Source organism: Capricornis sumatraensis, chromosome 4, assembly GCF_032405125.1.
Source record: "Capricornis sumatraensis isolate serow.1 chromosome 4, serow.2, whole genome shotgun sequence".
NCBI lineage: Eukaryota > Metazoa > Chordata > Mammalia > Artiodactyla > Bovidae > Capricornis > Capricornis sumatraensis.
Genome location: NC_091072.1, coordinates 28,786,430 through 28,811,261, shown reverse-complemented (window position 1 = coordinate 28,811,261; position 24,832 = coordinate 28,786,430). Strand labels below are relative to the sequence as shown.

At 43.2% G+C, this 24,832-nt stretch overlaps 1 protein-coding gene across 1 annotated transcript in view; it reads right to left on the bottom strand.

The window, feature by feature from the left end:
• The window catches only part of FAT1 (FAT atypical cadherin 1), a 106,486-nt gene extending 81,888 nt beyond the window's left edge, over positions 1-24,598 (bottom strand). Inside the window, exon 1 of the mRNA XM_068970125.1 lies at positions 21,334-24,598. Within this exon, the coding sequence (XP_068826226.1) occupies positions 21,334-24,598 (3,265 nt within the window). The remainder of the gene's footprint in view (positions 1-21,333) is intronic.
• Between the last annotated feature and the right edge of the window lie 234 nt (positions 24,599-24,832).

Sequence of the window (24,832 nt, the reverse complement as noted above, 5' to 3'; positions counted from 1 at the left end):
AGAAATTCATACTAAACATATGCTTTTATACAGTAAACAGATCAAGTGAAATAAAAAGTAAAGTCTCATTTTAGACTTATTTCCCACCCCATCTGCCCCCAAAGGAACTTTAGGACACAGCAGACATACATTAAAGAAAAAAAAAAAGAGAAGAAGCGTTAAGATGTCACTGGGGAGAACGAGCTTTCAAAAAAAAAAAGCTGAATTAAATCAGAGTACAGTCTTCAAAAGTTTGCTTGTAAAAATCAGAATCTTCAAACGCATCACCAGAAGTACAGCCACAAAATGACAATCACTATTTCAATTATGATAGTTCCTTGAATGAAGTAAGTTTTTTTGACTAACAATATTGGCATCTTTTGGGTTTTTGCTTTTAAACCCAAATTGTCAGTGGCAGCCAGAATGCAAAGAGAGGAACTCTCTTAAACTGCTGATGAAGCTTTCATTTCTAGATAAATATGTGGCAATTTGTTTTGTATCAAAAAGTTTTTAAAATTTTTATTTCCTCTGACCTAGTAATTCCACTTCCTGCAATTCATGCTAGGGCAACAGAGAAACAACACACACACAAGGAAGTAATTTAAAAGTATTTAAAAATTGGGTATTGTTATACATATCACCATTAACCTCTATGATGGCATACTATTTTACCGAGTCAAGTTCTCTAAGAATATTTTAAAATCATAAAAGGATATGAATATTGAAAGAAAGTCAACAAAGCGATATGTACGGTGTAAGTTAACTTTTCAAAAAATCCAGCACTTGGTGTATAGGGATGTGTGTATACAAGTTAGGAAAACATTTCAGTGATGCTCTAAAGAGCAGAACTTTTAAGAGTTTTTTCTTCTTTATAATAGCCTACATTTTCCCAGAGCTCTACAACGGTTATATATTTCTTTCTTTTAATTGGAAAATAAAGCTCATTTTAAAAATGCAAGTGGTTCCCTGCCAACTTTGCCCAAATGCTATGGAGAGTCAACTCTTCAAAGAAAAGAATCAATATCATGTAATCATTTTCAAACTCCCCTTTCAAGACCTTTAAAGGGGACTTCTAAAGCTAACAGAAACCGCAAGCAGGAAATAAATTTGCAATTGAACGGATGCACCCCCAGAGATGGGACGAGATGCACCCTCAGTGGCTTGGGGAACAATTTCCTTTTATTATTCCTTCGCTCCCAAATGCTTTTCAATGCCTGAAGAAGTTAATAGGTCCTTAATAAGGACTCGGCTCCCTGAACTGATTCCTGTTCATAAGGTAATCTGGAGACCTGCATGTGGCCCTTTCACACGGGCTTTAGCAAATTTCCTGCAGTGAGGTGGCCCCAGGGCAACTCTGTTTTCCTGTGACCTAATCAATAGGGCCTAGCAGGACAATCCCTCCAATCTATAGCCCTGAAGAGGGGCGGGAGGAGAGCCCAAGCTTTATTAAGGAATGCTATTTACCTGTCACAGTGATGGCTCACCCCGCAGGGGTTAAAAAAAAAAACAAAAACCCGAAACTCCAGCTGCTTCAGCAGATTCCCAGCCAGCAGCCAACACAAAATAAACATATTTACTTAAGCTTCATTCATAACTTTTGATGTGAAACTGCTGAAGCCCCAAGGAAACAGGTAGATCTGTGAGATTCCAGGCCTGCAGCTGAGGTATATGGAGCACAGCAAGTTTTAATGGCCTGTCCATTCAGATGCCCTGAAGAGGATCATTACTAGGAGGGAAAAAAAAAAAAAAATCCCAGGGTGCACATCCCAAAATTTACACAGAAAATCCCCAAAGCTGAAACTGTGAACTTTTAAACTCTGAGATGAATTTAAAACTGAAGTAACACAAGAGCAAGTTTACAGAAGGGCTGATTATCATCACGGCCCTTCATCTCAGAGAGAATTATGAAAAGTACAGGTTTTAAGCTACAAAAGCTAGCAATTTCACAAGCCCATAGGAACTTTTTTCTTAAGTACCATAGGTTTCACTTCGCTTGGAAATGGCAGACCTGGTCTAATCACATCTTTTCAAAAATCACTCTGTAAAATACTGTCTTAAGACATCACACACATTTACATGAGGAAGATTTAGGCATCACAGGTCAAATCAGACTAGAATTATGTTACCACCCCAAATATGCACCCAGAAGACAATATGAATAGGACTAGTTTAATAAGAGATGTTTATCCTTTGAAGAAAAGCTATGACAAAGCTGGACAGTATTAAAAAGCAGAGACATCACTTTACTAATAAAGGTCCATATAGTCAAAGCAATGGTTTTTTCAGTAGTCATGTATGGATGTGAGATCTGGACCACAAAGAAGGCTGAGCACCAAAGAACTGATGCCTTTGAACTGTGGTAACTGGAGAAGACTCTTGAGAGTCCCTTGGACTTCAAGAAGATCAAACCAGTCAATCCTGAAGGAAATCAACCCTGAATATTCATTGGAAGGATTGGTGCTGAAGCTCCAATACTTTGGCCACCTGATGTGAAAAACTGCCTCACTGGAAAAGACCCTGATGCTGGGAAAGATGGGAGACAGGAGGAGAAGGGGGCAACAGAGGATGAGATGGTTGGATGGCGTCACCGACTCGATGGACATGAGTTTGAGCAAGCCCTGGGAGATGGTGAAGGACATGGAAGTCTGATGTGCTACAGTCCATGGGGTTGCAAAGAGTTGGACACAACTGAATGACTGAACAGTTACAAAGGTTAGCAAATTCACAAGTCCATAGGAACTTTTTTGTTAAGTACCACAGGTTTTGCTTCACTTGAAAATGGCAGACCTGGCTTAATTACATCCTTTGGAAAATCTTTCTATAAAATACTGTCTTAAGACATCATATATGTTCACATGAAGAAGATTTAGGCCCCACAGGTCAAATCGGACTAGAATTATGTTACCAATTCCAAATATGCACCAAAAAGACAATACAATGGAACTGGCTTAATAAGAGATGTTTATCCTGGGGGGAAAAAAAAAAAAAGGACACTTAATTGACTGAGAATTTTACAAAAGCTATCACTAGGCAGTTTTTAATTGAAAGCAAAGTTCTAATTTGAAATGAAGCGCTAGGTCGTTTTCCAATGTCCATTAACACAAAGCAAGAGAGAGGCCAAGTCAAATGATTGCAAAATGAGTTTCCATCTACTCTGACACTAGCTGAACATCACAAGAATTGCTTCACTGTAATATTTTTATATGCCAGGATCTAGGCCATCAGCATCTTTGACAAAGAAATTTTCTGCAACACTAGCAAAATGGGTTTCTAACATCCTCACTTAATACCATCCCTGACATTCAACTCATCACACAGAAATACTCAACTCTTCCCACCCACCCTTCCCCACAAGGTGCACCAACCAATCACGGAGGAACAGACACGCGGTCATCACCTCACTGGGTGACTGGGCCTTGCTCTGAAGTGGCAAGTATTCTTTAAAGAAACTGAACACAAATCTCTCATCTGCACTGTGGTAACAGACACTGGAAGTGGGGCTAGTGCGCATGGGGATGTGATGTAAGAGCAAATACACATCAATTCAAGGCTTCCGGTGAATAAAACGCAAGGTCTCAACACTTATGTTGGTTACAAGCTGAAATACACGTTAGGTCAAATAAAATATATTAGTAAAATTAATCTCGTGTGTGTGTGTGTGTGGCATCCATGTGCTCAGGCGCTCGGTCATGTCCAATTCTTTTGGGACCCCACGGACTGTAGCCCGCCAGGCTCCTCTCCCCATGGGACTTCCCAGGCAAGAATACTGTAGTGGGTAGCCATTCCCTTCTCCAGGGGATCTCTTGACCCGGGGATCTAACCCTTGGTCTCTAATGTCCTCTGCACTGGCAGGCAGTTCCTTTACCACTAGCACCAACTTATATACATGGACAGCCCTACTGAGTAATATTGCCTCAACTGGTAAACTAATTTTTCATTAAACATTTGAAAAATAAAAGCAAACATTTGCAGAATTTATATAATTGCACAAACATAAGCTGTGAAAACAGGCTTTTTTTCATACAGGCACTTGCATTGGAATAAAATGCTTAAACAATAGGGTATTTCCAATAAATGGTTGTATTGTCTACTCTGGGACATGAATTTGCTGTTACACAGACTGTAATGATTAGGTGTCATTAATACTATAATAAAGGTTCATCTCTAATCCCAAAATAGAGAATTTAAGAGTGCTAATCTCTAGATGAGGCTTCCCAGGTGGCTTAGTGGTAAAGAATTCGCCTCCAATGCAGAAGAGGTGGGTTCGATCCCTGGGTTAGGAAGATCCCCTGGAGAAGGTAATAGCAACCCATTCCAGTATTCTTGCTTGGAAAATCCCACGGACAGAGGAACCTGCGGGCTACAGCTGATGGGGTCACAAACGAGTTGGACATGACTCAGCGACAAAACAACAACAGCAAATTCTCATATATAAAATGATCTTTCACATACTACATTTTCAGATTCACTATTAAAATATCAAAATTTAGGTTAGCATCTCTAGACCAGGTTTCTAATGAACCCTAAATTAAACTTGTTATAGAACCTTAATTTCCTCCTATGAAAGAATCTTATTAGAAACAAGACCATTCATTTTGATATTTAATTGTGACTATACAGAGATAAACAATGAACAAATATCTGTGCTTTACTGAGGTCACTTACTCTTTTCTTCTCTAAGAAGGATTATTTTTCCTTGTTTTTCTAATCTCTTTGCAGAAAATAAAACTAACCAGGGTTGAATTATATCTTCTTAAAAAATAAAAAGATAGCCACAAATTTCCTTTTCCATGGATAAGTCAATGGGATCAAAGCCATTAAGCTCCCAAATTTCCAGACAGAAACATCACAATGCTTAGTCAGTCCGTATATTTGTGAGTTTGTTGCCAGTTGGTACATTTAAAAGTTGGTTTCAAGTCCTGAGATTTAAAATGTCACGGGGGGATTTTCCAATTTATTCTGTTGCACTTGTTCCATAACTCTAATAAAAGTTAACTTTAATATAATACTTAGTGGCATTAAAATACATCTTTAAATTATTTTTAATACATTTCCACTTAAGCTATGCAGAGGTATAAGAAAGATGCATGAAGCCAAGAGAAGCCAAGCAACCCTCCTATATTCCCTCCCTCTTTCGATATTCCCCAGATCATCCCTTTATTTCCCATTTCCTCAAGTCTTCCTCTAAGAAAAAGTAATAAATAGATGAAATAATTTGTGACAAATTAATCAACAAGACAAATGGCATACAAAACAACATCCAGAAGCCAAAAGCTACTGTGAAGACTCCTGGCTGCCTTTACCAGACACTCAGTCTCTCTGCCTTTGGCATAAAAATGCTGTTCAAAAACTGGGATCCTCAAATTCCCCTGGGGGCAAGCAACTTCAGAAATCTTTGTGATAACAATTGGGAATAACGACTATGGGTTTGATGTTTTTAGACTCTTGCTATCTTTGCTCAAATTATAGCTTTCATGAAAATGTTCTTTTAAACAGCTTGAAGCATTTTAAAACTATGAAATATTTTAACAGCATTAAAAACCTTATGTATACATGAATATGTAAGGGAGAACATTTTCAAGGCACTATAGATAGATACCTTCACAATTTTCAAATGCCTTTAAATTCTTATTACATTTAATATGCAAAAGGAGTTTCCTTAAAGGGAAAAAAGTCAGGTACAGTGACTGTAATGGACTGAAAAATGAACAATACTTTGCAACTCCCCCCATCGAGAGGTGGAGTCTATTTTCCTATCCATTGAGTCACCTTGCTCAGTTAATAGAATGTAGGAGGAGAAGCAACACATGAGTTCTGAGCACAGGCCTCAAGAAGTCTTGCTGCTTCCGGTCTCAAGCTCTTAGAAGCCTGAGACTATTATGAGAACAAATTCGAGCTAGTCTGCTGGGTGAAGACAGACGTACGGCCTATAGCCCTGGCCCCCAACCACCATTTAGCCAACTCCCAGAAGCTGAGCCATCATGCTGACAGCAAATGACGCAACTCATGAGAGCTCAGCTGAAATTAGCAAAGGAAACACCCAGCTGAATCCAGCTGCAACTGCCAACCTACCGAAATGTAACCTAAATAAACTGTGGTGGTCTGAAGCCACGAGGTTTAAGGTGGTTTACTTCCCAATCAAGGGTACACAGTTCTCTGTGATTGCCCTCACAGTATTTCAAATCAGCCCAATGATGATGAAAGTTTCAATTCAGCTTTGAATTTGTCTGCATTTACTCCACTAAATCTTCTAATCTCCCTTATTAAACTTAACCCAGACATCATCTCTCCTTTTCTCATAACTCTCCACTCTTCTCAAGCACCAAGTGTGCCTCCTCTGAACAGATCTATGCCCAAAAACAGAGAAGAACTTCCATAAAGGTTTTCTGCTCTTCCTTGAATCATCCTAAGGAGTTACTTATATGTTGGGGGGGGGGGGGGGGGGAATGTTAACTGAATTGGATACTGCTAACCATCTATTCATAGAGATGAAAGGTGTGGAATCAGATGCCTAAATAAGCAAGAAAAGCAGACAAAGAGCAAATGTTAGTTAACAAACTTTTTTCACCTAGATGCAGTCACTTAAATGAGAATATTTTTTGGTTTTTGCATATATTACTCTCTTTAGAGTCAGGGCATTGAATTTCTCCTTAATTTTACTATGCTTTTAAAAAAGGTTTTGCTATAAGTAAACAGCATCCCTTTAACAGAAATAACCAAGAGATTTACAACCGACAACAAATGGCTTTTTAAGAGGCCAGTGTATATGTGCTCAATCTACTGCAGAAAGCTGACAGTTTCAAAAACACTCTAGAAGTAATTACTTCTTTCAAGCTTTAGGAAATTCATCAACAATGATACTCACAAATAAAAAAAAAGGCTCTATCAATCTAAAAGTCTTTCAAGTGTTCAAATTTTTCCCCAATAACAGACAATAGAAATGGGGATATTCATCACTTAGTACTTAAAACAAGAAATATTTTTCAACGCAGAGAATTACACAGGCTATGCTACACACAGTCCAAGAAAACAACAGTCCCTAAGGCAGGTGTCCTCACCTAGGAAGCCACAAAAGCAAGGATTTCTAATTCTAGGTGTTGGTGACTCAATCTGACAAATGAAGTTGCTTCTGGAGAAGGGAAACTATAACAAAAGGAATCGGCACCACTACTGAAATTTTGCTGTGGCTGTAAACCTAATTCTTCTGCTTTAAGTTATTTCAGAGATATGGAAAAAAGCAGTATTCTAAGTGGAAGATCAGTTTTAACTGTAGCACATATGACACCTTTCTATCCCAATTAGAATCTTCTCTCAATATTCCAGGTAGAACAAATTTAAAAGGTCCTTCCCAATCATAGTTACTTAGCATATGTGTCTCCTTTTATTATTTGGTAATAATCTATTTCAAGTTCAAATTGTTCTCATATACCAAGTGTCGCTGCGTGCCTACTACATGCCAGGCACACTTCTAGGCACCAGTAATAACAGCAAGGCCAACACAAAGTCCCTGCCCTCATTAGCTACTATGGTGGCAAGTGAAATGACAAAAGCAGATTTTCCTTAAAATATGCTAGAATAGTTCTAATAAAACACACTATTTGAAAACTCAGGGGCTTTAAACCTTATACTCTGTAGATGCGTTTGCTTTTCTAAAAACAACAACATTGAGCTAATTAAAACCAAACATGGATACTATTCGTGTTCATTCTTTTTTAATCAGTTTTCATCTTCTACATGAAGTCATCGCTCTCTCAGGAAAGAATCCTTAAACTGTTTTAGTTCTATCCTTTAAAAGTAATGGATTTCCATTCAGATGTCTCAAACAGTGAACTAACTTGTTTTTTACATGGCAAACTCATCTTTTTTTTTTTTCATTTAAAAATGTAAACACCTTCAGCTGAGGAACAAATCAAAGAAGAAGAACATCATGGAACAAACATTTCCTGGCTTTATCAAAAGATGACCATCACCGAACAAGTATTTACTGATGACTAACTGTGTGCCAAGCACTGTGACAAGATAAATGAAGATGTTTGAGATAGCCTGATGTCACGTAGTTTTAAGTCTAAACAGGCAAGTCAAACTGTTACTAACAAGCCAAAAGCAGGGAGTTTCCTGGTGGTCTAGTGGTTAGGATTCGGTGCTTTCAATGCCCTGGTCAAGGACTAGTCTTGCAAAGTGTGACCAAGATTAAAAAAAAAAAAAAAAAAAAAAGCTAAAAGCAAATGGATCTCAGAGAATCTTTTAACCAAGAATTTATGGTTGAACTGCTTTAAAATACTTTAAAAGTTAATTCAAATTTCAACCAACAAAATGCTTTCAATTTGTGATAAAGAAAACATATTACTTCATGTACGATTCCAAAATCACTGTTAACAAAAACTGACAAAACATATTTATTGGAAGTGATAGGATTATCATTACCTATAAACCACAGGGCTTCCCTGGTAGCTCAGACAGTAAAGAATGTGCCTGTTATGTGGGACACCTGGGTTTGATCCCTGGGTTGGGAAGATTCTCTGGAGGAGGGCATGGCAACCCACTCCAGTATTCTCGTCTGGAGAATCCCCATACATGGATCAGAAGATGTTCCCACACAAACATTTATTTCATCTTTCACTGTAAAATTATTCAATGCTCCTTTTACAACAAACAGTAGCCTTAAAAATAGGCATTATTCACCATTTTTTTTTTAAAATAAAAGACTACTTACAAAACTAAAATAGTTTATTAAATCCCCAATGCTCTGATTTTTAAGGTCATTTAAATAAAAATCCAGTCTGTCAAGAAAGTTAAGTTCAATTATTAGAAGTCCACACTTCCTTACCCTGTTTTACTTTGATAAAGGCATACTAGTAATTTGAGCTATGGAGGATTTCCATGGTAAGCTGGCTGCTGTGTATACACGTGTGTGTGTGTGCACAAGTCTGCGTGTGTGTGTGTGCTCAGTTGCGTCCAACTCTTTGAGACCCCATTGGCTGCGGCCTGCCAGGCTCCACTGTCCATGGAATTTTCCAGGCAAGAGTAAGCTGGCAATACTAAATATCAAATCCTGGTCCACAGGGTTGCTTATTTAAAGATGGACATATTGCTTATCATTTTACTACAATCGTTTGTCTAATCAACCTTAATGGGGAGACAGGAATATCTGAAGATAACAGGGTTGCAACAAACTACAGGTTATTACTTCACTTGGAAACAGACGTGGATAACAGATTCTCTTGAATCCTTTTACGCACATGTACAAACATACAAAAAAGTGATTTCTATTTGTCCATTGTAAAAGTTTACCTCCTTCATTTATAAAGTAGAAATAAAACCCACTGCAGAAGCACGTATTAGGCTAAGTGCCATATACTGCATGCAGAGACACCTGCGGGCTGTGGAGCATTATACAAATGCTGTCTTCTCCACTGTCTCCATTGTTATCACTGCTCCTCCCATCTCTGGTCCTCCCTCATGAGAACTTTTGAGGACTGGCCACCCTGGAACCTCTAGGACAGAGGGACTTAGACCCAGGGTCCAAGGACACTGAGGGTCTTGAATACAGTTAGCCATTCATGAGCCCCTGGTTCGGTAAGAAAACTGCTGAATCTCTGAATAGAGAATACACAGCTTTCAACAGGTTCTGAAAAGTTTCTGTGGTTCTGAAAACAAGCCTGTTTTGAAGATCTGGGCTCACGTATCCAGGAGGGTAGGGGAAGAAATGTCTTACACCATTTTCACGAACACCATTATTATCTGGTACAATCAGTCTGTTTGCAGAACAAAGGCTATGCGCGCTGAGTCAGCCCCTGTGATTAAAAGCAGCAGAAAAATGAGTAAGACCGTGCTCTGTCCTTGAGTTCTGGGACACACACACGAAAAAGACCAAAAAACAAAAAACCCTGAGTGAGATACGTACAGAAGGGGTAATAAAGACAATCAGACTAACGACCTGGTCTCAGGAAAAGCTTCTCAGGAGAGGCAACAGTGGCTTATTAGGCCAACCTAAGAAATATTTCCTGAGTGCCTATGACATGAACCCAGTATAAAAGGTTTAGCACCCACCCTCACAAGGAGCTGACAACTAGGAAGAAAAGGACTGTAAAAAAACAATTACACTAGAATGAAACTCACAATAATGTGGAAAAAAAAAAAAAAAGCCACATACAAGAAAAGAATCAGCTCTATATGAAGGAGAAAGCTTGTCAAGAAAGATTTACTAAGCAGAGTTGAAAAATAGGAGCCGATCAGATCAGTCAGCGTGTTACCCGAAGACAGGAAGACAGGAAGCGGCGGGGCGCAGAGAGGTGAGCGGGCACGGGGAAGGGAGGAGCCCCACGTGGCCGCAGCACAGGATGAGCCGTAGTGATGAGGGAGCACCAACAAAGGGCACAGGAGAGAGGCGAGTCACTAGGGCATCACTGGCCACGCTGGAGAGCCTGGACTTCATGTAATAGGGACTCGAAAGGTTTTCAGGAGGAATTCCTCGAGAGATGGAAGCCCCTGGTCAAGAACCATCTCTGTATCACCCAGAATACCCTCAATGTATCACATCTTTGTGATTGTTTAATCGGTAAGTCACACTCGACTATTTAAACCCATGGACTATATAGCCCGCCAGCCTTCTCTCTGTTCACGGGATTTCCCAGGCAAGAGTACTGGAGCGGGTTGCCACTTCCTTCTCCAGGGGATCTTCCTGACCCAGGGATCAGCCCCAATCCTGCACTGGCAGGTGGATTCTTTACCATGGCGTCACCTGGGAAGCCCTGTGTCATACCTTAAACCACACCAGTTTCTATGACACTGCTTACTTTAAAAAATACGTGCGTATGAATACTTCAGAATTCAATGAACAGAGTACATTCCCATCTATTTCTACTCATGAATTATGATGATGATCTAATGAGATAATAAGGAGTACATCAAGGCTGTATATTGTCACCCTGCTTATTTAACTTCTATGCAGAGTATATCGTGAGAAACACTGGGCTGGATGAAGCACAAGCTGGAATCAAGATTGCTGGGAGAAATATCAATAACCTCAGATATGCAGACGACACCAACTTTACGGCAGAAAGTGAAGAACTAAAGGGCCCCTTGATGAAAGTGAAAGAGGAGAGTGAAGAAGTTGGCTTAAAGCTCAACATTCAGAAAACTAAGATCATGGCATCCGGTCCCAGCACTTCACGGCAAATAGATGGGGAAACAGTAGAAACAGTGGCTGACTTTATTTTGGGGGGGCTCCAAAATCACTGAAGATGGTGATTGCAGCCATGAAATTAAAAGATGCTTACTCCTTGGAAGGAACGTTATGACCAACCTAGACAGCATATTAAAAAGCACAGACATTATCACTTTGCCAACAAAGGCCCATCTAGTCAAGGCTATGGTTTTTCCAGTAGTCATGTATGGATGTGAGAGCTGGAGTATAAAGAAAGCTGAGTGCTGAAGAATTGATGCTTTTGAACTGTGGTGTTGGAGAAAACTCTTGAGAGTCCCTTGGACTGCAAGGAGATCCGACTAGTCCATCCGAAAGGAGATCAGTCCTGAGTATTCATTGGAAGGACTGATGTTGAAGCTGAAACTCTGATACTTTGGGCCACCTGATGAAAAGGGGTGACTCATTTGAAAAGACCCTGATGCTGGGAAAGACTGAGGGCAGGAGGAGAAGGAGACGACAGAGGATGAGATGGGTGGATGGCATCACCAACTCGATGAACATGAGTTTGGGTAGACTCTGGGAGTTGGTGATGGACAGGGAGGCTTGGCGTGCTGCAGTCCATGGAGTCGCAAAGAGTCAGACACAACTGAGCAACTGAACTGAATGAGACAATAAAATAAAGAACTTTAAATAGGGCTAGTACACAGTGGGATTAAGTTAGTTCTAAGCTCAGTCATGCTGGACTCTGCGACTGCACGGCCTGGAGCCTGCCAGGATCCTCTGTCCAGGGGATTCTCCAGGCGAGAATACTGGAGTGGGTTGCCATGCCCCTCTCCAGGGGATCTTCCCAACCCAGGGATCGAACCCAGGTCTCCTGCATTGCAGACAGATTCTTTACCATCTGGGCCACCAGGTAAAGCACTCAATGAATATTAACTACAATTACATGTCAATGGTGATAAAGATGAAGGAAATAAGAGTACAATATGGCTAACCTGGCTCAAATTAGAAGTCTTAAATCACAGAAATAGCTGGGTAACTTAATCAAAAAAGAAAGAAGAGCAAAAATCAACTAGTCTAAAATTTAAAAGACCACATTTAGACTTTCTCCAGTATAAAATAAGTAGACACCTCTAAAGAATCTCTTTCAACAGATCAGTTCACTCAGCTACACGGAGGCCTAGCAATGAAACAGGTTAAATCCGATAGCAGACATTCCGAGGGGGCATACATACTTCAATTCCCAAGGCAAGCTAATTGATAAGCCTGGCCCTTGAAGTATATATGTGAATAGTTTCCTCCACTTTTATCACTGCTGTTAAACTGGATAACTGCCAACTCAACAAGTTCCGCATGTGCCCTTAAATAACAATCTTTCCAAGCCCATTTACTCTCAGTAACAAAGACATGAAAGGCTGCGCTTCGTGGCATTGTGTCCTGTGTGGTGAGCATGCACTATGTACACCCATACGTTCGGTTTTTTAAAAAACTAAATGCTACGAAGGCAGCTGCGAAGCAAAGCAGCATACAAAACGCAAGCTAGTAGATAATCAACAACTTGACAAATGAGGCTTGTGAATGAAAATAATCCACAAAGTCAAAACAGCAGCAACTAAATGGTTAAGAAAAAAAAATCCGACATGAGCAAACAACTCGAGTTTCAAGATCTACTCAATTTTCAGAACTGGGCCAGGCAGGCAACATGGAAAGCACAGCCTGGATGTGAATGGGGTATTAAATCTCTACATACACAGGCCACTCGAAGTATGAACACTCAGGTCTTCAACACGTTCAGAACATAAAGGTGGTTCCCTGCCAGGAGGGCTGGGGGCTGGAGAACAGGCTCATTAGGGCATCGAGCCACACACCTCACACACCAGCTGAGGCCAGGGCACCGAGGAGGACCAGGCAACACGACAAGGACACAAGGAAGTCCATTCAGAGAGGAAGCGTGGGTTAAGCCAGCTTCGGCCACTGTGTGGGTTAAACTGGTTTTAAAGGTTAGCCAGGAGCCAGCTAAAACAATGTTTCCCCGAGAAGAGGCTTTGATTAAAGTTCAATACAGTTCAGGCAGGTGGGCAGGTGGCACTTTTATTAATGAGAAGGTCACAGTGTCACCACTGCAAACACAGGTGAGCTCCCTGTCCACCGCCACTAGACAGCAAAGCTCACTACCGTCTATATTCAGCACGAGTCACCTGATACTAACCACTTCAGTGCAATAATCTTAGAGTGTTTAAATGCCACCACTTTGTAATGCTGAAACTCTGTTCTACTAAAAGTGCCAAAGAGGCGCACAGCATTCTGAGAATAAAAATGAAGGAAGGAGAGTCTCTGAGTCAATACTCCTTTCAAGACCAAGCCTCAAATCTAGGACTGAAGCGAACAGCCCAGCCCAACCCCATTCAGCCCAGAATCCTACTCAACTGGTGGTTTTTATATGGGCTCCCTCCGGAGAATGCCATGGACAGAGGCTAGTGGACTACAGTCCATGGGGGTTGCAAAGAGTTGGACACGACTGACCATAAACAGCGTGGCGAGACCACGCTTGAGTGACGGCAGTTCAGTGCAGGGTTCCCGAGCACACACTCCCCAGTTCCGCCACTGAGCACTCAAGTGGTTCTGCATGTTCAGTCACGTCCAACTCTGTGACCCCACGGACTGTAGATCACCAGGCTCCTCCGTCCATGGGATTCTCCAGGCAAGAATACTGGCATTTCCCTCTGCAGGGGATCTTCCTAACCCAGGGATTGAACCTGTGTCTCCTGTATCACAGGCAGAGGCTTTACTAATGAGTCACCCGGGAAGTCCCAAGTGGTTTTAGGCAAGTTGTTTAACTTCTGAATGTTTCCCCATAGGTAAAATAGGGATAAGAGTAACTATCTGGTAGTTGTGAAAGTGAAAGTGAAGTCGTGTCTGACTCTTTGTGACCCCATGGACTGCAGCCTACCAGGCTCCTCCGTCCATGGGATTCTCCAGGCAAGAATACTGGAGTGGGGTGCCATTTCCTTCTCCAGGGGATCTTCCCGACCCAGGGATTGAACCTGGGTCTCCCACATTGTAGGCAGACACTTTTACCAGCCGAGCCACCAGGGAAGTCGCAGCTGTGAGTCGTAGTCGTGAGGATTAAACATGTTAACACACACAGAGGGCTTAGAACAGCGCTGGCTGTGACACTCAGCATCTGTGGTTCATTATTACCACAGCGCCCACCGTCACTACCGTCATCATCACCAAAGGCTTGAGGCCGGAGAGCACTCTGCACGTGGTTCCAGCCCGTCCCCTCCAGGTTCTGGCCCTCACACGCCACGCAGGACTGAATCAGTGCACCGCACACCTTCACTACGTGCTGCTCAACAACCCGAGACCACCCGGAACCACAGGGCAGTGGGGTGTTATATCCCACTCCCTCCTCCAACCACCGTCCCTCGGCACCCAAAGCATCAACTTGTTAAATATACAAATAACTAAAGGAAAGTTTTCACTTTCACGCATTGGAGAAGGCAATGGCAACCCACTCCAGTGTTCTTGCCTGGAGAATCCCAGGGAGGGGGAGCCTGGTGGGCTGTGGTCTCTGGGGTCGCACAGAGTTGGACACGACTGAAGCCGATTTAGCAGTAGCAGCAGCAAAGGAAAGCTGAGCCCTTGTTTCCTAGCATGGAAAGACACATTACTGTATGTAAAATACAAAGCCAATGGGAATTTACTGTATGACTCAAGGAACTCAACCTGGGCCTCTGTAACAACCTAGAGGGGTGGGATGGGGAGGGAGGTGGGAGGGATGTTCAAGAGGGAGGGGACATATGTGTGCCCATGGCTGATTCAGGCTGATGTAGGGCAGAAACCAACACAGTACTGTGAAGCAATTATCCTTCAATTAAAAATAAATAATTTAATTTTTTTTAAAGTAAAAAAAAAACAAACCCACAAACCAAAACAGAGTTCCCTTTGGATTTCTAATGAGATCCTATTTTCACCTTAAAACCCTCCTGGCTCATCGGAGGATCCCCGCCCCAGCAGAAAGGACTACGATGCCCTCCATCCTCTGACTCAAGAGTCACAGATTCTTTACTCCCAACCAGAGCAACGGCACATACATGATCATAACGTGGTTTCTTTCTGCCAAAGCCCCTTTTTCAGTCTCACTGGGGCCATGAAACCAGTTTCCTTTCTCTTCAACTTTCTGAGGAGGAGAATAAACAACAGGACAGAAAGCAGCTGCGGCCACTCAAGGGAGGAGATGGCGACACAAAAGCCCTTTCACCAGCACATTTCTTCACTCCCTTGCGGCCTCCCACCAGTCCCTATTTTAGTTCCTGCTGCCAGGAATTCTAGACCCAGCTCCAAGCCGGTAACTGGTCCCACCCCAGGAGATCACACTTCTAGGAACCGCCCGGCCCTCAGCCACTCTTACAGGCTTTTCAGTCCTCAGGCTTGAGCCCATTAATAGCCCTCCTTCCTCCTCTACAGGCTACCATCTGTCCCGAGAAGTGGCTGTAGGAAAAACCATGGGTCTCTGGCTGTATGCAGAATATCCTACTTTTAAGTTGGGAAAAGGTCTTTTTTAAACTTGAGGGAATAATTAAAATCATAATGAAAACACTCAAGAGCTCTGCCAAACCAGACCGAAACCCCAGAGGCATTCTCCCTCCTCACTGAAGTCAGCAATAAGGTGAGACTGGACTGGAATTCCCTTCTGTTTCCACCACGCTAACTCATTGCTCCTTCGTCCCCTAAGCCAGTCTCCAGACCTAGGAATGGAGCAGTAATGCTCCCCAAGAATGACACTCTAGCTGGGTTCTCTCAAGAAAGACATAGTCCTTACTCTCCCTCCCATCATTCATGAACGATGATTTATCCCGTTGCAACAGCTGTTACTTCCATGTTAATTCATTCCAAGTCTTTTCACTGGAATGTAAATTTCAATCCTGAAACCACAATTGGTATTCTAAGAGTAATACAGCCTTAAGAAGTTCAGAAATTTGCTTTTATCTTAGTGAAAAACACGGTCTCCCCAAATACGTCAAGTCAGAAGGGGAAAACTCTTACAGGGTTGTATTACAGTAACAGCCCAACTGCGGCACTCCAGACAGAAGGGAAAACACACATAGAAGGCCTTCATTACAATACAGACAAGGGTGGAGCAGGGCTCAACTAAACCCTGCTTCAATATAAGGTCCTATTAACAATTTTAAAAGTAAACCTTTTGGCCAAGCTTTTCACTAGTTTTAAAAATTATACCCATTTTAAAAATGAGCAAAGACCTGCAACCTTTCATTGGTGCTCAGGTAATAATTAACTCGGTTTGGTCCTCACCAGCCAAGAATACTAAGCTGAATTAATTCCACAAATCTCCAGGAGGAAGCCCTAAGATTCTACTCTGCTCAACTCGGAAGCTTCTGACAAAGCAACCAGGAATGTACTGAAAATGAGAATGGGGTGAATGCTAAGAAGCATAAAGTCGGCCGGAGAAGGCGATGGCACCCCACTCCAGTACTCTTGCCTGGAAAATCCCATGGATGGAGGAGCCCGGTGGGCTGCAGTCCATGGAGTCGCTAAGAGTTGGACACGACTGAGCGACTTCACTTTCACTTTTCACTTTCCTGCACTGGAGAAGGAAATGGCAACCCACTCCAGTGTTCTTGCCAGGAGAATCCCAGGGACGGGGGAGCCTGGTGGGCTGCCGTCTATGGGGTCGCACAGAGTCGGACACGACTGAAGCGACCACAGCAGCAACTGCAGCAGCATAAAGTCGGGCAAATAAAAACCGAAATGTGAAATTACACATTTCCAAGATACCTACTCCTCTAACATTTCTGTTAAACCTGCTTTACAACCCTCACTGCATATTTTAAGGAAGCAAAAGGGAGAGAATCTTTACAGAGTACTGGAGATTGATCTCTAACGGCAGACATTCCAAATAATGTTTTGCCCAACACTCAACCCTTCCAAACCATAATCACGTGGGCTTGGATTTGTCAGAATGGTTCACTAACACCCAGAAGCCTCTCCAGGAAAAAGCATATGACACAGTGAGAGATTAACTGATGAGTCAAATGACTGTCACCCCCTACACTGCAAGTATGTGTTACCTCCCTGCAAAGCCAATTAGCAAAATATGCACAACACCCAGAGTTGACAGGGCTGTTCACTCAACTACATATTTTCAGTAGTCCATAGAATTTCCATTAAAAAAAAAAAACTTGTCAGGGGATATTTCAAGTTTAAGCAGGGTTTTTTTGTTTTTTGTTTTTTTAAAGGAAAAGGGAGGATCTTAAAAATACTAAGAACTAAATTCAGACAGCTGAATATGTCCTCTGTTCTATGAGAAGCATACAAATGACATCCCTATGTAACAATGCTGAAATAGGTAAAACACCACAAAAACTCGGTTTTATTATATTCAGCCAACGACCTAGTTTAAAGTTAAGTCAAAGGCAAGAAGCAAAGAGACAATGAGGCAGGCAGGTTCATGGTCTTCATAGTCACAGTATCTCTAACAGGCCCACGGCCATCAGCCCTGTATGAAAGGCATCACTAGAGGAGAAGGTGAGAGCTCAGCAGAAGTGGGCAAGCAGCAGAGACTTAAGTTCCCTTTGTCTGATTCTTCAGGACCCCATGGACTGAAGCCTGCCAGGCTCCTCGGTCCATGGGATTCTCCAGGCAAGAATACTGGAGTGGGTTGCCATTTCCTTCTCCAGGGGATCTTCCCAAGTCAGGGACTGAACCTGGATGTCCTGCATTGCAGGCAGATTCTTTAGTCACCAGGGAAGCCCATACTGACCTTCTAGAAAGATGCTAATGACTTGACCTGGGCCAGGCCAACCCCAACTCATGCTGGAGTTTGCCTGCCTTGTCCCAGGGGGTACCTACTGGTGTTTCAGAACTGCCCCTACTTTTCCTCATCTGCCAGGCACCTCCCCACACTCCCAACCTGCCCTCAAAATCACTGAGACAAAACCCAAACAAAAAAGTGGCATATCTAATTTAGGATTTCTATCGCACAAACATATTGACTTTTCATGAAGGAATTCGACACCGTGATACCAGATGTCTTGCTGGGGATCTCTGTAAAAAAAACCTTGGGCTGATAAACCTACTGCCAAAAAGAAAATATCTTGCAACGTATACCAGGGCAATGTGTAAAAACTATTACATCACCTTTATGCAACTTCAAAAAGCATATAAACATAAATCTGCTGTATTTTCCTCTGTAACGGAAGGACTATAGAAGAGATGACCTAGAAATTCCCAATTTTTCTCTCACCTTTAAATCTCAGTCTTTGTACCAATGCATAACAGTTGATACACTTTCCTAACCCAATGCCCATAAGCCCAACCCATGCCCGGCCTCTCACTAAATTACCACCTGGGAAGTCTGGCACTGCCATTCAGCTTGAAAATGACTAAAATTATTTCAGAACGCTGCCCTGTTCAGCTGGCTGGCTGCACACCCTCTCCCCTATCCGTTCACCCCCGATAGTAAGAATATTCCAGTCTCTTCAATTTACAGACCAAAAATGCTAGTTTCTAAATAGGTCTTTAAAAAGCAACAATAGAAATACTCTTCTCAACTTGAAAGAAAAAAACCCAAAAGGCAGTGCTCACATAATTTAAGACATAAAGGAAATGTAAATTAAGATTTTGTTTCTATTTTCCGTCTTTCAACTATGACAGTTCTCTTTCAAGGCGTTCAAAGCCCACCTTGGAAAAGAGAAAAATAAGTAGGAAAAATTGTCCTTATGAAATTCATAAAAACACTTCATACTTTCAGCTTCAGTTACAAATTCTGGGTATTTTTCTAAGTTGCCATTGTACCTGGTAACTAATTCATATCAGAGAGTATGATAAGGGAAAAGTTCCATTCTACTCCAGGTGGGTGATTTCTAACTGCTGTTGGCAACGCTATTTTCTCTTGAATTAAACCATTAAGATCTTTTAGATGAGTGGCACGCAGTCTGCAGATCTATAGCACATGCTGCTGCTGCTAAGTCGCTTCAGTTGTGTCCGACTCTGTGTGACCCCAGAGATGGCAGTCCACCAGGCTCCCCCGTCCCTGGGATTCTCCAGGCAAGAACACTGGAGTGGGTTGCCATTTCCTTCTCCAACGCATGAAAGTGAAAAGTGAAAGTGAAGTTGCTCAGTTGTGTCCGACTCCTAGCGACACCATGGACTGCAGCCCACCAGGCTCCTCCGTCCAGGGGATTTTCCAGGCAAGAGTACTGGAGTGGGTTGCCATTGCCTTCTCCAATACCACATACTGCTGCTACTGCTAAGTCACTTCAGTCGTGTCCGACTCTGTGCAACCCCAGAGATGGCAGTCCACCAGGCACCCCCGTCCCTGGGATTCTCCAGGCAAGAACACTGGAGTGGGTTGCCATTTCTTTCTCCAATGCATGAAAGTGAAAAGTGAAAGTGAAATCGCTCAATCGTGTCCGACTCTTAGCGACCCCATGGACTGCAGCCCACCAAGCTCCTCCGTCCATGGGATTTTCCAGGCAAGAGTACTGGAATGGGTTGCCATTGCCTTCTCCAATACCACATACTAGAGGCATGTAATTCACTAGAGAAAGAATCCCTGAATAAACAAAAACACGTTAAAAATTGTGTATCCTCTGAAATCACTTATTTCTAGGACAATAATTACATTTTTCATGTGCTGTACACCTATTAGACATGGAACTGCATACTGGGGTGGGTACTGACTGAAGAACTTATTTGTGGTATTACTGAATAAAAACTTGAAGATTTAAAACAATAAGAAAAAAAAATGCGTTTTAGAATGGACATATTCATAAAGGAAATAGCAGTGAGATTAATAAACAAACCGAACTCCGTCTGTGGCTGATGACTGCTGAGGTTACCCAGTTTCCCTTTATTTCCCCTAGCAGTTTCAGAAGGCAGGACATTCAAAACAAAAATAACCTTTAATTTACTCATTCAATCTTTTACCATGTAATAAGCAGCTTCTATCAGGCAACATCTGGTGGGTGCTGAGGATACAAAATATCTGCGCTAAAAGCCTGTCCTTAAAGTTAGTTTTGTTATGAACTGTGTCTCCCAAGATTCATGTGTCCAAGTCCTAAAACCCCCGTCCCTCAAAACATGACTGTCCTTAGAGACAGGGCCCCAAATGAGATAAACGAGTTAGAACGAAGTTAAAATGAGGGGGCAGTCCCTCATACAAAGAGATGAGGACACAGACATAAACAGAGAGGATCATGCGATGTCACAGCGGAAGATGGGTCAACTACAAGCCAAGGAGAGAGGGCTTGGGAGAAACCTACTCTGCCAACACCTTGATCTTTGACTTGGCAGCCTCCGCAATCGTGAAAAAATAAATTTCTGTTGTTTAAGCACCATGTCTGTGGCAGACCTTTGTTATGGCTGCCCCAGCAAACTAATAACACGGTTCATGCGCCAGCAGGGGAGACTGACATATAACTATAAAATCCATGAAAAGCAGTTAAATTAGAGGTATGTACAAAATGCAAAATAATAAATATATACTCTAGCATAAATGACTGTCCTGGATGTTCTGTTTTTAGGGCCTCATTCCAGGAGGAAGGATGTATAACAGAGCATTGCTACTACTTCCAAAAGGCATTAAACAACAGATGCTAAGACGTTATTTCACTTTATCCCCACAAAAATCTTTCAGTAAATTGGAGTGCCCCCATCTTATAGGTGGAGGAAGTCAATTTTAAGAGGATAATCAATTTGTCCAAGAACATCAAATTAACAGCTGAGACAACCACGATTCAAAGCCAGGTCCCTCCAACTCAACCTTCTAGAGCCTACATCTGCCCTTCAAATGAAACCTAGAGAACGTACACGGTCTTCTCTCTGTAGGCTCCCTTATTTGCAGGTGTGCACTAACGTCTGAATAGCATGCTAGGTAGCAGAGTGGTTGCCTATGTCTGCACTTGCACCAGCTGGAAAAACTTTGGAAGGACCTCTCAAGAGCTACAGAAAAATCACAATGATGCTTTTGATAACAAACCTGGAGATCAGGATCAGGGGTCATGATTCCAATTCAGGTTCCTCCGGTTCCATACTACACAAAGACACAGGCAACGGGACAAAAAAGCATGGATGTGCATTGCGCCCTAGGGGCCAAAGGGGAACCGTGGAGTCAACACGGGGGACATTTACTTTAGAAAGAAATGAGAGGGAAGAGCAAGCCAGCGTGAAGAGAACACACTCACCTGTTTCTTCATCTATTCTGAAAACACCAACACCAGAGCCATCTCGAATGGAGTAGTGGATCTCCCCATCTCGTCCCGTGTCCTCGTCACGAGCGGACACCTTCATGACTGAAGAACCAACAGGGGCGTTTTCTTTCACCGCACCCTTTTCTACAAAGCTGGGAAATACCGGTGGATGGAGGTTCTCATTCACGTCGATGACCTCAACTTCAATGTAGCAAGTGGAAGACAGAGAAACGGGCTTCCCTTTGTCTTTGGCCCTCACCGTGAGGTTATATACCTGCTTCTTCTCAAAGTCCAACTGCTGTATGATTCTCACGGCTCCGCTGAGCTTATCCACATCAAAGTTTCCTTCTCCGTGGTCCAGGAGACTGTACCTCACTTGACTAGACTGACCCAAATCAGGGTCGTGGGCCTCTAACCACATGATTATGGTCCCCTCTGGAAGGTCCTCTCGAACTTTCACGCGGTAATTAGGGGGGATAAACTTGGGCGGGTTGTCGTTCACATCCTCTAGTGACACTTTGAGAATCACGGTGGAGAGCAGCTGGGGTTCTTCCCTGGCTTGATCCCTGGCTTCAACCTTTAAGTAATGCACGTGCTGCTCCTCACGGTCCAAGGGTTTCAGGATTTTAACCACGCCAGTCATGCTGTCGATTGAGAACTTGTCTGTGTCTGTGAGAATAGAGTACCTCACGTGTCCGTTTGGCCCCAGGTCTTTATCTGTGGCTTCCACCTGGATGATTTCACTATTTATCTCTTTGTCTTCACTCACTTCAACAAAGTAGCTCTCCTGTAAAAATTCAGGTGGATTATCGTTGGCGTCCAGGACTCGGATCTCCAGCAGATGCCATGCCACCCTCTGTGGCAGGCCCAGGTCAGACACTGTGATGTTCAGGGTGTACCTGTCTGTCGTCTCACGGTCAAGGGGAGACAGGATTTTGAGCATCCCCGTTTCCATGTCCATAATGAAGCAGCTATCTTCATTTCCTCCGGAAATGGCGTAGACCAGCTTCCCATTGAAGCCAGTATCAAGATCAGTAGCATTCATGACAAGCAGGCTAGAACCCACAGGCTGGTTTTCCTTGACCTGGATACCAGCTGGAAGAGTACTTCTGAACTGGGGCGCGTGAGCATTGACAGAGTGGGAATCAAAGAAGACGTCCTCGACCTCCCCCTGGCTGTGCAGCTTGTTTGCCTGCAAGAGTTTCTCCGCCAGCATTTTGGCCACGCCCGTCTCCTCACACTGCAGGCTGACTGGCTTGCGAAGGGCAGCCACGGTCATGTTGATGTATAACGGGGTGGCAAAATTCTCTCCATCTGTAGCCGTGATTCTCAGGCTATGAAATGACACCTTGGCCCCTAAGCCATCCATCAGAGACTGCTTTAATGACAGTACCCCGGAGCTGGGGTTCAAGCTGAACAAGTCCAGGTCATTTCCAGCCTCGATCTGGTATCGCACCAACTGAAGTTCATCGGCATCGATAGCAGAGACGGTAGTTATCTGCTCCCCGACGCCCAGATCCCTGGGAATCGTTCCTTCACAATTTATCTTCTCGAACAGGGGTGTGTTGTCATTCAAGTTATTGAGAGTAAGGGTGGCAAGAATCTCAACCTCCCGGCGGTAGGGCGAGCCCCAGTCTGACGCCCGAATCCTCAGAGTGTAAACCCGTGGCATCAGCTCATAGTCCAAGTTTTCTGAAGTACTCACAGCGCCTGTGAAATGGTTAATGACAAACGGCACGTGATTTAAGTTTGCAATGCTGTAAGTCACGTACCCGTTCTCACCCTCATCAGGGTCTACAGCACTCACACTTATGACCGTGGTACCAATGGGCACGTTCTCATCAAAAGATGCTTTGTAGGCTGTCTGGGTAAATTCCGGAGGGTGACTGTTGGCACTCAAGACTTTAACCAAGACTCTGGTAGAGGCCTTTCTGTCGCTAGTTGTGACTTCGAGTTCAAAATGGGATGCCTGCTGTCTTTTCAGGGGCTCTAAGATGGAAATGAGACCAGTGTTGTGATTCAGACTGAATTTAGCTTTTCCAGGTGTGCTTTTAAAAACATACTTCAAATGAGGATAGCTAGGAGTGGCTTTTACCATGACCACGGGTGTGTGGGGAGGAGCGAATTCACTGATTTCTGCTCTGTAAACCTCCTTCTCAAACCTGACTGGCCCCGCTTTGAACTGCGGTGAAATCACATGGATCACTTTCACAGAAGAGAACTGGGGAGGAGTTCCTTTGTCTTTCGCCTGGAGCGTCAGGTTGTAGCCAAAAGGATGACTGTCCCAGTCGACGGTGCCAACGGCTTTGAGCTTGTATTCTCTGCTCCCTGGAGAGGACCTCACTGTTCTGAACTGCTGAAGGAGGTCTCCCGCCACGATGCTCAAAGAAGCGACCTCCCCATTGGCGCCCTGATCACAGTCGTCCACGGTCACGATGGCGTACGTGGGGTCCCTGTCCAGTTCGGATGGTGACGAGGTCACGGCTGTTATCACGGGGGCACATGCGTTGGCCTGCTCTACGTGAACCGTGAGCTTGGCCATGCTGCTGATGCCGCTGCTACCGTACAACTTCATGCCGCGGTCCACGGCGAGAATCTCCATCTCGTAGACACTGGTCTCTGTGTAGTCAAGTCTGCCTGTTAAAACGATGGTGCCACTGGTGGGGTGGATGGCAAACATGTCTGTTCGGTCTTTGAAACTGTAGTAAAATTCTCCATTGGTGCCTATGTCTGCATCTGTGGCACTGACTCTCGCGATACTGGTCCTTATGGCTGTGTTTTCAGGTAGAGACACGCTGTACGAGGTGGGGGAGAAGAGGGGTCTCAGGTCATTTGTATCCAGCACTTGCACCCTGACCTTTGTTCGTGCTTCAGCGTTAGTATTTTTTTCCACTGCTTTGACAATCAATGTGTAGTGGTCTTTCACTTCTCTGTTGAGAATAGCTGTATTTCCTCCTTTGGTCCTTATTCTCAGAAAGCAAAAGTCTCCAAGAACATACTCTTCGGCTTTGAATAGGTTTTCGTTGTCTCCTGAGATGATTTTGTACCTTAACTCCCACAGTGGATTTGTCATGTAAATACCCATCTTTACGGGATGCCCCACATAGGTTTTCGCTGCAGAGTTTTCATGCACTGTGACGTTGTACTGGAAATGTGTGAACTGCAAGGGCGTCTGTTCCAGCGTTTCGCTTCCATCACCATCTCCGAAATGCTGGAGGAGGCGCAGCAGAAGCAGAAGCGAGGCCAAGTGCCTCCCCATTGCTTAACTGTCAGGTACCTACGAGCCAAGCAAATAAGAAACATTACTTCAGGGAAATGAACAAAAAGTGTACATTTTTTCTTGAGACTTGATTCAGACCTCACATTTTAATACAGCATTTGCCATCTACACAGAATATGAGTAAGTGCAATGGTTTTCCAATAGAAGTATCAACACTGCTAATATTTCTAGAATTACTAAGGTCAAGAATAATTTTCAGTTTATTGACTCCAA